General features: G+C 37.4%; 1 protein-coding gene across 1 annotated transcript in view; it reads left to right on the top strand.

Annotated features, from left to right (window-relative positions):
- Nucleotides 1-13,969, top strand: part of DPYD (dihydropyrimidine dehydrogenase) — a 1,117,863-nt gene that overhangs the window by 423,710 nt on the left and 680,184 nt on the right. The window contains exon 9 of the mRNA XM_007936128.1: nucleotides 748-917. Within this exon, the coding sequence (XP_007934319.1) occupies nucleotides 748-917 (170 nt within the window). The remainder of the gene's footprint in view (nucleotides 1-747; nucleotides 918-13,969) is intronic.

Raw genomic sequence — 13,969 nt, 5'->3', positions numbered from 1 at the left:
TCTCATGATAGAACACTATCTAATATATAGAGAACACTTTTTATATTTTCATAGAGTTCATCATATGCATAACAAATCTTTATATAGATTCCCTTGAGAAGTGGACACAAGAAAGTCATATTTCTTTTATTGGCCAAGTTTGTAAACTAAACCCAGGAAAACCAGTAACATGAGAAAGTTTTATTTTGACTATAGTAAGAAAAAAAATCTAAATAATTCTTCACTTATATTCAGTTAATTATTCATTACTTAAATTTGAAAGCTTAGTATGCCATACATAACAAAGCCATATGTTAGAAAGCTTATAATACATAAATGAAGTAATGAATGAATTGCTTCAAATCATTAACCTGGATACTAAGGGTCTTTTTTTGTTTTTCCTGACAAACAGAAGTTTAGTGATACTAAGGTAAAGTACTCACCACAATGTTAACAAAGAGAGTTTTAATTGATTGATTCCAGTTTGTTATGACCTAGACTCTTCAGAATGTGTTGTAGTGATCCTTCTAGAAGGAAAAAAGGAGGCAGTGCTGCTAAAGGTACTGACTATGAAATTACATATATGAGCATATTTTTAAAATGGGAATAAAACTGTCTTTCAATGAAGCAGAATAATTTGATAGTGACACTCCATCCTCGAAAACTGCAAGATGCAATTTTACACTGCTTTGAGTACAAGTATCTTTTGAGCTGTCATGCAGAAATGGTTTCTCTACTTGAAAATGGGGTTTTCCTTTCATCATTCAGGAATGTGTGCCTGTCACTCTCCATTGCCATCGATACGGGGAGCCGTGATTGTACTTGGAGCTGGAGACACTGCCTTTGACTGTGCAACATCCGCTTTACGTTGTGGAGCCCGGCGCGTGTTCATCATCTTCAGAAAAGGCTTTGTTAATATAAGAGCTGTCCCAGAGGAGGTAAAATGGAACCATAAGAAAATATGGAGTTGTAATGCACCAGATTTTAGGAGATGAGACTATTAATGTATGGCCCCCTAGTTTAAATCATTAGAATGTTCTTGAAATTTGCAAATGCAAATTTAAAAATTTCATAATTGTTTTGTCTAATTCAGGCTTTCAAAGTAAAATATATATTTACACATACATACATATAAAAATAATGATTTGGATAAAAAATGAGAAATTTACCTTTGTTGATGCAGAAGTGCTTCTTGTTCACAGTGTTAATATCTTTGAAATGTAGTCTATTCAAGTAAGTAGCATTATAATGCACTAAATTTTCTATGTCCTGAACAACAGGCACTCTTGTGTATGGAGATTAGGGGAATGTAATAATGAGAGATATTCAGAATTTTGCGTAAGTCATGTTTACAATCTGTATTCAAAGATGCATACTTTGGTCATACTTAGAGTCAATTCTCCACTATGGTGGAGCAAATAGAATAAAATTTACTTGTGCTTTTTAAGAAAAGCTCTAGTGAAAGTCTATTCAGAATTAATAATTAGTTCATTTACTATGAATTACATCAGATTTAAAATCATTTTGTTCTTAGAAATGGTCATTGACTAGTCCTGTGTGAGGCATCATCCTGTTACAAGTACCAAGGACTCCTCAAATTGGAATACTATTAGAGAAGGATACTACGTTACAAAGAATATTAACTCTGAGAATATTAATTCTGAGAACAAGAAGCAAACATGTTTACAGAAAGATAAATTACTCATTTTATCTAAATCAGTATTATGAATTTGATTTTGCTTTAGAATGCCTAAACATATTTACCTCTCTTGTAGGTAGGAATTATAACTCAGTAGTCAACAGGTAATTTGTCACATGAATATTAACCGTATTGCAGATTAATCTCAGTTAAAAATATCAGAGTCACCACTGGTTCATGGCTAGCTTTCAAAATATTAACTTCATTCTCTGGGCTTTTCTTCATCTAATCTACCCTCTTTTTTTTTTCCATTGTTTTCCCCCAAAAAATCAAAGGTAGTGAAGGCTCATACTCATAAGAATTTTTTTTTTTTTTTTCCTGGCGATCTGTCTCAAGCATCAACTATTGCAATCACATTATATTATACATAAAATGGAAACAACTATTGTGGAGTTAAGTGACTTGTCTAAGATAGTTGCTTCATAAGAGTGGACAGAGGATATATTTTACTTATCTTTTTATCTTCTTGCATAGTACCAAAAAACTCACTACCGTGGAGTCAATTCCAACTCGTAGTGACCCCCATTTCTGAGGCAGTAAATCTTTAAGGAAGTGGATTTCCCAGTCTTGATTCCAGGGACTGGTTGGTGGGTTTGAAACATCAACCTTCTGGTTAACAGTCAGATACCTTAGGCACTGTGCTATCAGAGCTCCTTTTGCGTCATGCAAACAATGCAATGCACTTCCATAGAGTCAGATCCAAATCATAGCGACCCCTCCTTGGATTTCCAAGGCAGTATCACTAGGGAAGTAGACTGCCCAGCCTTCCTTCTGACGAGTGGCTGGTGGGTTTGAACCGCTAGCCTTCTAGTTAGCAGTCGAATGCCTTAGGGTAAATAAGTACTTAAAATTATTTATTTATTTATTTATTTTTATTTAAGAGCCTGTTTTACATTCAATGTTATGTGTACATGTAGGTTCACTCCCCATTTACCATGCCCCACCCTAACCCAGTCTCCTCCCCTCCTTGCCCAGTAATCCTGCCTCTGTGCCCCTCATAGTTATGCAATCCTGTTTTTCGTGCATTTCCTTGATTCGAATGTTGCCCCACTGGTGCCCCGTCATCTATTGCTCTAAGGTATGTATTACCATAGAGTATGTGGGTGCGTCATCCTGGGTTGAGTGGTCTGCGTGTACATCTTGTTAACTGTTGGGCTGAGAGCCAACCCCTGAGAGTGAGTTTTATTCCAGGCACAGAATGTATTCGAGGGCCATAGTATTGGGGGTCTCATCAGACTCCATCTGACCAGTAATTCTGGTCATTATTGAGTTTTTGGATTTTGTTACATGTTTTTCCTCCCACTCTATCCAGGATCTCCAGATTTGATCCTTTCCTGAGTGGTTGGCATTGGTAGCCAGGCACCATCTAGATCTTCTGATCTCAAGGCCATCATGTCCTAGGGCTGATTGCTTCCAAATGCCCATGTTTTTTTGCACTCTTCTTTGCTTCTGATGCTAGGACACCATTAGCTGCATCTTACTTAGATGGCCGCTTGAAAGCTTTTAAGATCCCAGTCGCTACTCACCAATGTAGGATGTGGAACAAGGCTTTTATGTATTTTTTTGTGCCAATTGAGTCTGGTGTCCCCCAGTACTATGGTCCTGAGACGGTAGATCTATTGGATCTCTCTCCCATAGTGTCTGGGTGTCTATGAAGAATCCCTCACAGACTCTGTGTCTGTCGTCTATTGTTTCTGTAAGGATTGCAGGTATTTTGTATCACTGGTGTCTGTGCAAGATTAGCCTCCACTGAATCTATCTTGGTCTAGAGTATTCTCCTGTTCACCTGTTCACTGAATGCCATCTGATCCTCTCAGGTGTTTATGTGTCTATCTGTAGCCTGGTGTTTGATGTTAATGGTAATGCAGTATTGTGGACACATTGGTTGGCATTAGCATCTGTTGTCTATCTCTTATGTGTGCAATTCGGTGTCCTCCCATTTCCTAATGTTATCATGGTGGTCACAGATCCTTTCCACATATCCCTCCCTTAACTATGTCAGTGCGTGGGCCCCAACTAGCCCAAAATTAATCCCTCCCCTTCCTTCCCCATCCTGGTAACCTACAAAGTGAGTTCCCTTTCCCAAGCAAACCCTTCTTTGTCTTTTTACAGTAATGGGCTCATACAGTACTTGTCTTTCTGTGATTGACTTATTTCATTCACCATAGAGTCCTCCGGGTTCATCCATGTTGTGAGATGATTCATGTGTCCCTCATTATTCTTTAATGTAGCATAGTATTCCATTGTGTGCATGTACCATTATTTGGTTTTCCACTTATCTGTTGATGGGCATTAGGTTGTTTCCATCTCTTTGCTATAGCGAATTGTGCTGCAATGACATAGGCGTACATATGTCTGTTCATGTGCTTTCTCTCACCACTTTAGTAATGGAATTGCTGGGAAAATGGTATTTCTGTTTTCAGTTTTTTAAGAAAACGCCATAACTTTTGCCACAATGGTTGTACCATTTTACAATCCCACCAGTAGTGCACAAGAGTTCCAATCTCTCTGCAACCTTGCCAGCATTTGTTATTTTCTGACCTGTTGAACTTTGCTATTATTGCTGGGGTGAGATGATATCACATTGTTGTTTTGATTTGCATCTCTCGAATGACTAAGGATCACGAGCAATTTCTCATGTGTTTGCTGGCTGCCAGCATATCTTCTTTGGTGAAGTGTCTGTTCAAGTCTTTTGCCCATTTGTGAACTGAGATATTTGTCTTTTTGGTGTTGAGGTGTTGAAGTTTTCTGTAGATTTGAGATAAGTCCTTTATCAGATGTGTCATAGGCAAATATTTTCTCCCAAACTCTAGGTTCTCTTTTTACCCTTTTGATGAAGTCTTTTGAGGTGCACAAGAATTTAATTTTTAAAAGGTCCCAGTCATCTAGCTTCTCTTCTACCTCCTGCACATTCTGGATTATGCTTGATAGTCTATTTATGCTGTAAATCAGGGCTCCAAGATTTGCCCCTATTTTATCTTTGATGAAATTTTATAGTTTTGGGTTTTACATTTAAGTCTCTGATATAGCTTGAGTTTGTTTTTGTGTATGGAGTGAAGTATGGGTTTCGTTTCATTTTTCTGCGGGTGGATATCCAGTTTTGCCAGCACCGTTTGTTAAAGAGGCTGTCTCTTCCCTATTTAATGGGTTTTGGACCTTTGTCAAAGATCAGGTTTCCATAGATGTATGGGTCTATATCTGGACTTTCGATTCTGTTCCATTGGTCTGTCTGTCCATCTTGTACCAATACTATGCTGTTCTGACTACTGTGGCTGTATAGTAGTTCTTAAGATCCAGGAGTGTGAGCCCTCCCACTTTGTTTTTCTTTGGAAATATTCTGCTTATGTGAAATATCTTTCCTTTCCATATGAAGTTAGTAATTGGACTTTCATGTCCTTAAAAAATTTTGTTGGACTCTGGATTAGGATTGCGTTAAATGTGTAGATTGCTTTAGATAGTATTGACATTTTCACAATATTCAGTCTACCTATCCACAAGCAAAGTAGGTTCTTCCATTTATGTAGTGCCCTTGTTGTCTCTTGTAGCAGTATTTTATAATTTTCTTTGTATAGGTCTTTTGTGTCTCGGGTGAGGTTTATTCCTAGATATTTTATCTTTTTAGTAGCTGTAAATGGTATTGTTTCCCTTATTTCTTTATCAGAGGACTCTTTGTTGGTGTAGAGGAATCCAGCTGATTTTTGTATGTTGACCTTGTATCCTGCTATTTTGCTGATGAACCTCTCTATTAGTTCCAGTAGTTTTTCATTGAGTCCCTTGGGTTTTCTATGTACAGGATCATATCATCTATAAATAGATATAGTTTTAGTTCCTCTTTCCCAATTTGTTTGCCTATTATTTCTCTTTCTTGCCTTATTGCCCTGGCCAGGACTTCCAATACAGTGTTAAATAGAAGTGGTGATAGAGTACATCCGTGTCTGGTTCCTGTTCATAAGGGAAATGCCTTGAGTCTCCATTAATAATGATGTTGGCCATTGGCTTTGCATATATATATGCCCTTTATTATGTTGAGGAATTTCCCTTCTATCCCTATTTTGCTGAGAGTTCTGAACAGGAATGAATGTTGGATTTTATCAAATGCCTTTTCTGCATAGATTGATATAATCATATGATTCTTTTATTTTATTTTGTTTATGTGGTTTATTACATTGATTGTTTTTCTGATGTTGAACCACCCTTGTAAATCTGGTATGAATCCCACTTGGTCTAGGTTTATTAATTTTTTGATATGTTGTTGGATTCTGTTGGCTAGGATTTTGTTAAAGATTTTTGCATCTATGTTCCTGAGGGATATTGGTCTTCAGTTTTCTTTTCTAGTGGTGTCTTACCCTGGTTTTGGTATTAGTATTGTGCTTGCTTCATAAAATAAGTTTGGGAGTATTCCATCTTTTTCTATGTTCTGGAATTGCTTGAGTAGCATATGTGTCAACTCTTCTCTGAATATTTGATAAGATTCTCCAGTGAAGCCATCAGGGCCAGGACTTTTCTTTGCTTTTTTTTTTTTTTTTTTTTTTAAGTCCTGTTCAACTTCTTCTTTTGGTATAGGTCTGTTCAAGTATTTTATCTCTGAGTGGGATAGTTCAGATAGGTCTTGTAATTCTTGTGACTCTGTCTCTTCTAGATTCTCAAATCTATTAGAGTACAGTTTTTCATAATATTCTGTCAGTATTTTTTTTTATTTCGGTTGGTTCTCTTGTGATGACACCTTTTACGTTTACAATTCTTGTGATTTGGATTTTCTCTTTTCTTTTGTTAGATCTGACAATGGTTTATCGATTTTATTCATCTTTTTGAAGAACCAACTTTTTGTTTTGTTTATTTTCTCTGTGTTTTTTTGTTCATTTGCTGTTTCATTTATTTCTGCTCTTATCTTTATTATTTCCTTACTTCTAGATACTGTAGGATTCTTTTGTTGTTCTGTTTCTAGTTGTTGGAGCTGATGAGTTAGAGTGTTGATTTTGTTTCTTTCCTCTTTTTGATGTATGGATTTATTGCTATAAACTGTCCTCTGAGTACTGCTTACTCTCTATCCCATAGGTTTTTGTATGATGTATCTTCATTCTCATTTGTCTCTAGGAATTTTTTTTATTTCAGTTTTTATATCTTCTATTACCCAGTCATTTTTGAGCAGTGACTTGTTTAGCTTCCATATGTTTGATGTTTTTTCCTTGATCTTCCTATTATTAATTTCTAATTTTATAGCATTGTGGTCTAAGAAGATGCCTTGTAGTATTTCAATGCTTTTAAATTTATTGAGGCTTCTTTTATGTCCTAACATATGGTCTATTTTGGAGAAGGATCCATGCGCACTGGAGAAGAATGTGAATTGTGCTTTTTTTTGGATGAAATGCTCTGCATATGTCTATGAGGTTGAGTTGGTTGATTGTATTGTTGAGTTCTTCTGTATCTTTGTTGAGTTTTTTTCTAGTTGACCTGTCCCTCTTTGAAAGTGGTATATTAAAGTCTCCTAGCTCTGGTAGCATAGTGCCTAAGGCACTTGACTGCTAACCAGAAGGTGGTGGTTCAAACCTACCAGCCACTTCTCGGAAGGAAGATGAGGCAATCTACTTCCATAGTGATACTGCTTCGGAAACCCAAGGAGGGGTCTCTATGAATTGGGTCTGACTCGATGGCACATAACAACAACAACAACTACTACTACTATTACAGAGTTGTCTATTGTCCCTTTTAATTCAGTTAATATTTGCTTCACATATTTTGGAGCCCTTTCATTGGACATATAAATATTTATTATCATAACATCTTCTTTGTCAGTTGACCCTTTCAGCATGATATAATGTCCTTCTTTGTCTCTTATGATTGTTTTTCACCTTAATGTCTATTTTATCAGAAATTAATATTGCCACACCTGCTCTTTTTTGATTACCATTGGCTTGGTATATTTTTTTCCATTCCTATATGTTTTTATCTTTGTGTCTAAGGTGGATCTCTTGTAGGCAGCATATTGATGGATCTTCTTTTCTTATCCAGTCTGCCATTTTCTTTCTCTTGATAGGTGCATTTAGTCCATTCACATTGAGTGTAATTAGTGATAGGTATGAATTGATTGCTGTCATTCTATTGTGTGTTTTTTTTGTTTTTGTTTTTGTTTTTGTCGTGTTGTTGGTGTTTTCTTGGTCCATATACTTTTCTGTGCTGAGTTTGGTTTGTTACCTACTGCTTCCTCCCTTTTCATCTTTATTGTTTTTTTTGTGCTTATTAATCCAATATGTTTTCTGTCCTTCTGGATTTGCTTAGGGGGATTGTTAATTTTCTCTGTGCTTACCTTGGAGTACATTCTTGTGTCTATATTTTTACAACAATGCGTTCTGTGAAGACATTGCCCTGTTTTCCTCTCCATTTGGAAGTTTGTAGCTAGAAGTTTTATTCCCTTTAATAGGTTAGTTGATATTGTCATATACTGATTGACTTCCTTGGTTTTTAGTGTACAATGTTTTATGGTCTCATTTTGAGTTTCTATTTCTGATTTGGTATTAGTGTTGATGCCATGTATCCTGATTTTGTTGATCTCTGTTGTGGGTTTTCTATTGGAAGGACTTCCTTAAGCATTTTTTTAATGCATGTTATTGTAATATAATTTATGTACAGTGAAAAATAGAAAACTAAAGTGACATGGGTCATTACTTTTTTTTTTGCAGTGTTCACTCCCCTCTCCTCCCACCCCTGCCAGCCAACAAAGTTTCCCTCCATATATAAACCTTTCCTTGACCCTCCACAGCAATGAACTAATACTATATTTGTTTTCTGTGGTTGGGTTATGTCACTCAGCATAATGTCTTCCAAGTTCGTCCATAATATGTGGTGTTTTGGACATTCTACATTATTCTTGACTGCTGCATAGCATTCCATCATGTGTATGTACCATAGTTTGGTCACCCACTCTTCCACTATAAATCTTAGAGATAAGTTCCTTGCCAGATATGTAATTATCAGCAAATATGAATTTGGTGCTGTCATTTTTGTTATGTGCTATTTTGTGATGTCAATTTCTTTGTTCTATATAATTTTCTATGCTGAGCTCATTTTGTTTATGAATTGTGTTATCACTTCCTTCACTGCTATTGTTTTAGTATTTGCTGAATATTTATGCTGGTCCTATTTTTTGATGTGAAGGTTTATCATTTTTCTTTGAGGGTACCCTGTGATTTATAGTTTTCTTCCCAAGATTAGAACAATCCATTTGATCTTGTAGTTTTCTTGACTTCCCCGCCATCTAGAAGTTCTGTAACTATACAGCTTTTTCCTTCTTTTTGATTTGTAGGTGTCCTCATTTGTCAATTGATGTCTCTGGTTTCCTGTTTACAATCTTGTAGGCTTATTTACTTTGGATACTTCCATAGCTGAGTTGGTTTCTGGGTTATATCATCATGTGTCTTAATGGTCAGTTGTTGTTGGCTGTTGTTACTTGTCTGTCCAACGGGCTCCCTTTAACATCTCTTGTAAGCTTGGTTTGGTTTTGACAAATTCCCTTAGTTTCTGCTTATCTGGAAATGTCCGAATCTCACCATCATATTTGAGGGACAGTATTGCTGGGTACATAATTCTTGGTTGGAAATTTTTCTCTTTCAGGGTTTTATATATATCATCCCATTGTCTTTTCACCTGCATGGATTCTGTCAAGAAATCTGAGCTTAGTCTTATTGGTTTATCCTTTTAGGTTACTTTTGTTTTTTCCTGTGCTGCTTTCATGATTCTTTCTTTGACTTTCGTTTTGGTAAGTTTGATGATGATTTGTTGGTGATTTTCTTTTGGGATCTATCCTTTTTGGGGTTTGTTGGACTTCTTGAATGGATATATTCTCATCTTTCATCACAGCAGGAAAATTCTCTTCCAACAAATCTTTGACAATTTTCTCTGTTTTATTTGTCTCTTCCTGTTCTGGACTTCTGATTACACGTAGGTTATTCCTTTTGATGGTATCCCACATGAACCTTAGGCTTTCTTCATTTTCTTTTGATATTTTTTCTGATTTATCCCTTCCCAAAGAAGTGTTCAGGCATTTGCCTTCAATCTCCCTCATTCTGTCTTCCATTGATTAAATTCTGCTTCTTTGCCCATTCAATATCTTATCAATTTCTGAAAATTTAGTATTAATGTTCTGGATTTCTATGGGTAGATTTTGTATCATTTCTAATTTTTCATTTATTTTGTCATTTTGTTCTTGTTTTGTCTTTCAAAATTGTTCTAGGGTTTTCTCTGTGTTTTCCTTGATCTGTCTCTCAATTTGTTGAAGATATCTAAATATAATTCTTTTGAATTCCTTATCAGGGATTTCCAATGCTGTTGTGTCTTCCTTAAGGATGTGTTTTGGGTCTGTATCCTGGTCCCTTGTTTTTCCTGCTTCATCTTGCTTCTCTATGTGGACTGTGATGCTCTGTTGTCTTTGAGGCATTGTGACATTTTTGTGTTTATATTTAATTGATGATTGTATGTTGGAGTGACTTGCCCATGATTTTCATTTTCTTTGTTTTGTTTGTATGTTATGTATGCAAGTAGGGTACTGTGCTCCTTTATTCACTAGTTGACAGCACTTATATACTCATTATTTATCTCCTTTCCTGTTGTCAGCCTCTCATATATCCCTGCTGACCTTAGCAAACAGAGCCCATTCTTAGGTCCTGTTCTGATTACCTAGTACTGCTCTGACAGGAAATAGCACAAATGGGATGGCCTTAACAAACAGGTGTTTATTCTTACAATTTGGAGGCTTTAAGTCCAAGTTCAAAATGCCAGGCTCTAGGGGCTGCATGAAAGCCCCTCAGCCTTGGGCTTCAGCTCTGCCTCCAGCTCCCGGCCCACTGAAGTTAGGGGCATTTCTTCACTCAGACAGCTGCTGGCGGCTGAGGCTGAGAAGCCCAAGGTTGACAAAGTGGTACAGTCTCAATGTTACCAAACCACATGGCAGGCTATTAATTTAAGTCCATTGTAAGTCCCAATGTCGGCAGTGAATGGCAGGCTGCTGAACAATGAGATGGCTACATGCAGGGTCCAAGCATGACATAGGCTAGAGACTATTCCCAGGGCTTCTCCTTATATACAAGAAGCAGACTACATCCCTAAGGTGCTACCCAATGCTCACAGTAGATTCCACCATGGAGTTGATTACCACTTTCATCACAGGAATAACTACCACCAGCTGCCCAACTACTCAACCAGGCCCAGCCAAGTTACTACAAAAACTGACCCATCACAGGTCCCTGGAATCTAAATGAGAATACTATCACTTTAAAATCCAAAATGGTTGCCACTTGTAAAGATTCAAAGTGGCTACGCCTCTGGCCACTTAAATATCTGAAATGACCACCACTTGTAAACATTCAAAATGGCTGATCCCTCGGTCACTTTAAATATCCAAAATGGCTTCCGCGTGTAAACAGTCAAAACGGCTGGGCCCTCTGGACAGCAAAAAGTCAACAATTCAAGTTGTCTCCCTCTTTGCTGTTTCCCTTCATAGTCATTGACCACCAGTGCAGTTGTCCCTGCAGCCCTGGGTGACCAGGGTTGATCTTTAGGTCAACTCTCAGGTCCCAAAACCACTTGGAAATATTCAGGCTTTTGGTCCCGTCAGAGTAGCTGACAGTCCACACCTCTGACCATCTCTGTACTCACTGTTTTCATGCAGGTTTTTCCACTAGTTGGTGCCTAATCCACTTCTGCATAGTTCCTTTCAAAGCTCAAGACTCCAGGATTGTCTTCTGTATCTCTGTCAATTGGTTTTTCTTTATTGAAGAGGGTCTGCGTCACTTGTTTGCTATTCCTCCATCTTACCAGAAGTGATCCTTAAGCATTTCTTGTAGCGTTGGTCTGGTTTTCACAAAATCCCTTAATTTCTGTTTGTCTGAGAATGCCTTGATTTCGCCCTCATATTTGATGGATAATTTGGCTGGATATAGGATTCTTGGCTGGAAGTTCTTTTCCTTCAGTGTTTTATATATGCTGTCCCATTGCCTTCTTGCCTGCATGGTTTCTGCTGAGTAATTGGAGCTCAGCCTAACTGTTTGATTATTATAAGTAATATTTCTTTTGTCCCGGGCAGCTTGCAAAATTTTTTATTTGTCTTTGGTTTTGGAGAGTTTGATTATAATATGCCTCAGTGTTTTTCTCTTGGGATCTATCTTGTGTGGGGTTCTATGAGCTTCTTGGACAAAAATCTTTTTTTTCTTCATGATATGGGGGAAGTTTTCTGTTAGTAGGTCTTCCACAATTTTCTCGGTGTTATTTTTCGCCTCTTCTTGTTCTGGAATTCCAATGACTCTTATGTTGTTTCTTTTCATGTCATCTCATATAACTCTTAGGTTCTCTTCATTTCTCTTTAATCTTTGTTCTGATTTTTCTTCATAGAGGCTGGCGTCCAGGGATTCGTCTTCTAGTTGGAATATGCATTCTTCAGCCAGTTCAACCCTACTCTTTTGTACTTCTACTGTATTGTGTAATTCTGTAATTTTAGTATTCATCTTCTGGATTTCTGTTATTGCTGGGTGTTGCTGAGTTGATTTTGACTTATAGAATAATCTCAAGTGGCAGTTCTTGTAGCATAGTGCCTAAGGCATGTGACTGCTAACCAGAAGGCTGGTGGTTCAAACCCACCAGCCACTCCTTGGAAGGAAGGTTGGACAATCTACTTCCATAGTGATACTGCCTTGGAAACCCAAGGATGGGTCACTATGAGTGGGGTCTGACTCGATAGCACATAACAACAACAGAGCAGAACTGCCCCGTAGAATTTTGTAGGCTGTAATCTTTACAGAGAGGAGCTTTGGAGGTGCAATGGTTAACTGCTGTTAACCAAAAGGTTAGTGGTTCGAACCCTCCAACCACCCCAAGAGAGAAAAATATGGCAGTATGATTCCTTAAGTATCTGCCCTGTAGGGTCACTATGAATTGGCACTGACTCATCAGCAGTGGATTGGGTTTGATTTAATCTGTGTGGAAGAAGATCAACAGGTTTTTCTCTCAAGGAGTCACTGGGTGACAGATTGGTGATTGACCACCAACTTTTCAGTTAGCAGCTACATATAGAGTTCAAAAAATAATTGTGGAATTTGTTTTTCCCCCCTTGGGGTGAATATGCAACCAGGGCTTTAAGCATTAGGAGGGTTAATGCCTTCCAAGTTAGGTAAATGTTACTATCCAAGTTAGTAATATTAGGCAAAATTTCTCTATGAGAATGAGAGAAAAAATAATAAATAAAAGATTATCAGAATGTGGCCAGTGTTTATGTTTCTTTAGGATTGTGGAGTTCTTGCCTTTATAGAGATTCCAGTGTTAGTTTCTCTTGTCCATTACCTTGTTTTGTGTATATCAAAAGAGGGCCCATGACATCACAGTGCTAATATTCGTAAAACTTAAAAGTCAGAAAGTGAGATCCAGCAACACCTATCTACTTCAAGATACAGGTTGATGAGATTTTATTTTAGGTCACAGGAGCTCTGGTAGTGTAGTGCCTAAGGCACTTGACTGCTAACCAGAAGGCTGGTGGTTCAAACCTACCAGCCACTTCTTGGAAGGAAGATGGGGCAGTCTACTTCCATAGTGATACTGCCTCAGAAACCCAAGTAGGGGTCGCTATGAGTCAGGTCCGACTCGACGGCACATAACAACAACAACCACATCTTAGGACACATTTTTACCCATATAAAGAATTTCATATCATAACTCATTCATTTGCATTTGTCCTATTCATCCTATGCTTCCTACTTTTAACACACACTTCAGTAACACCTGGTTTCTTTAAAACTCAGTGAAGATTCAGAACCAGGATGGTTTAGAGATTTTTTAAGATGTGTGCCTTGTTTATAGGTCTTGGCCTCTTGAGTGGAATTTAAGTATAAAATAATTTTCTGTTAGTAAAATGCCTCAGCGTTAGAGCTTTAAAGATTCTTACTTGGAAGGTCATATTTGTTTTGCAATTGAAAACTGTTAGTACTCACTAAACTCACTGCCATAGAATCGGATCCGACTCATAGTGACCCTCCTTGGGTTTTCAAGGCAATTTCACTGTGGAAGTAGATTGCCCAATCTTCCTTCTGAGGAGTGGCTGTTGAGTTTGAACCACCTGCCTTCTGGTTAGCAGTCAGATGTTAGTAGGCAGATGAAAAATTAAGTAAAACAAATAAACTAAGCAAGAAAACCATGCTGATGTTTGAGTAGTTTAATTCATTCATGTCAGATATATATCACCTATTATATCTATCTATCTATCTATCCAACCACCCATGCATCCATCCATCCATCTATCTTATATCTACCTAT

This window comes from Orycteropus afer, unplaced genomic scaffold (assembly GCF_000298275.1).
Source record: "Orycteropus afer afer isolate SDZICR_OR568_19922 unplaced genomic scaffold, OryAfe1.0 scaffold00033, whole genome shotgun sequence".
Taxonomy (NCBI): domain Eukaryota; kingdom Metazoa; phylum Chordata; class Mammalia; order Tubulidentata; family Orycteropodidae; genus Orycteropus; species Orycteropus afer.
This window is presented reverse-complemented; position numbering and strand designations above follow the sequence as displayed.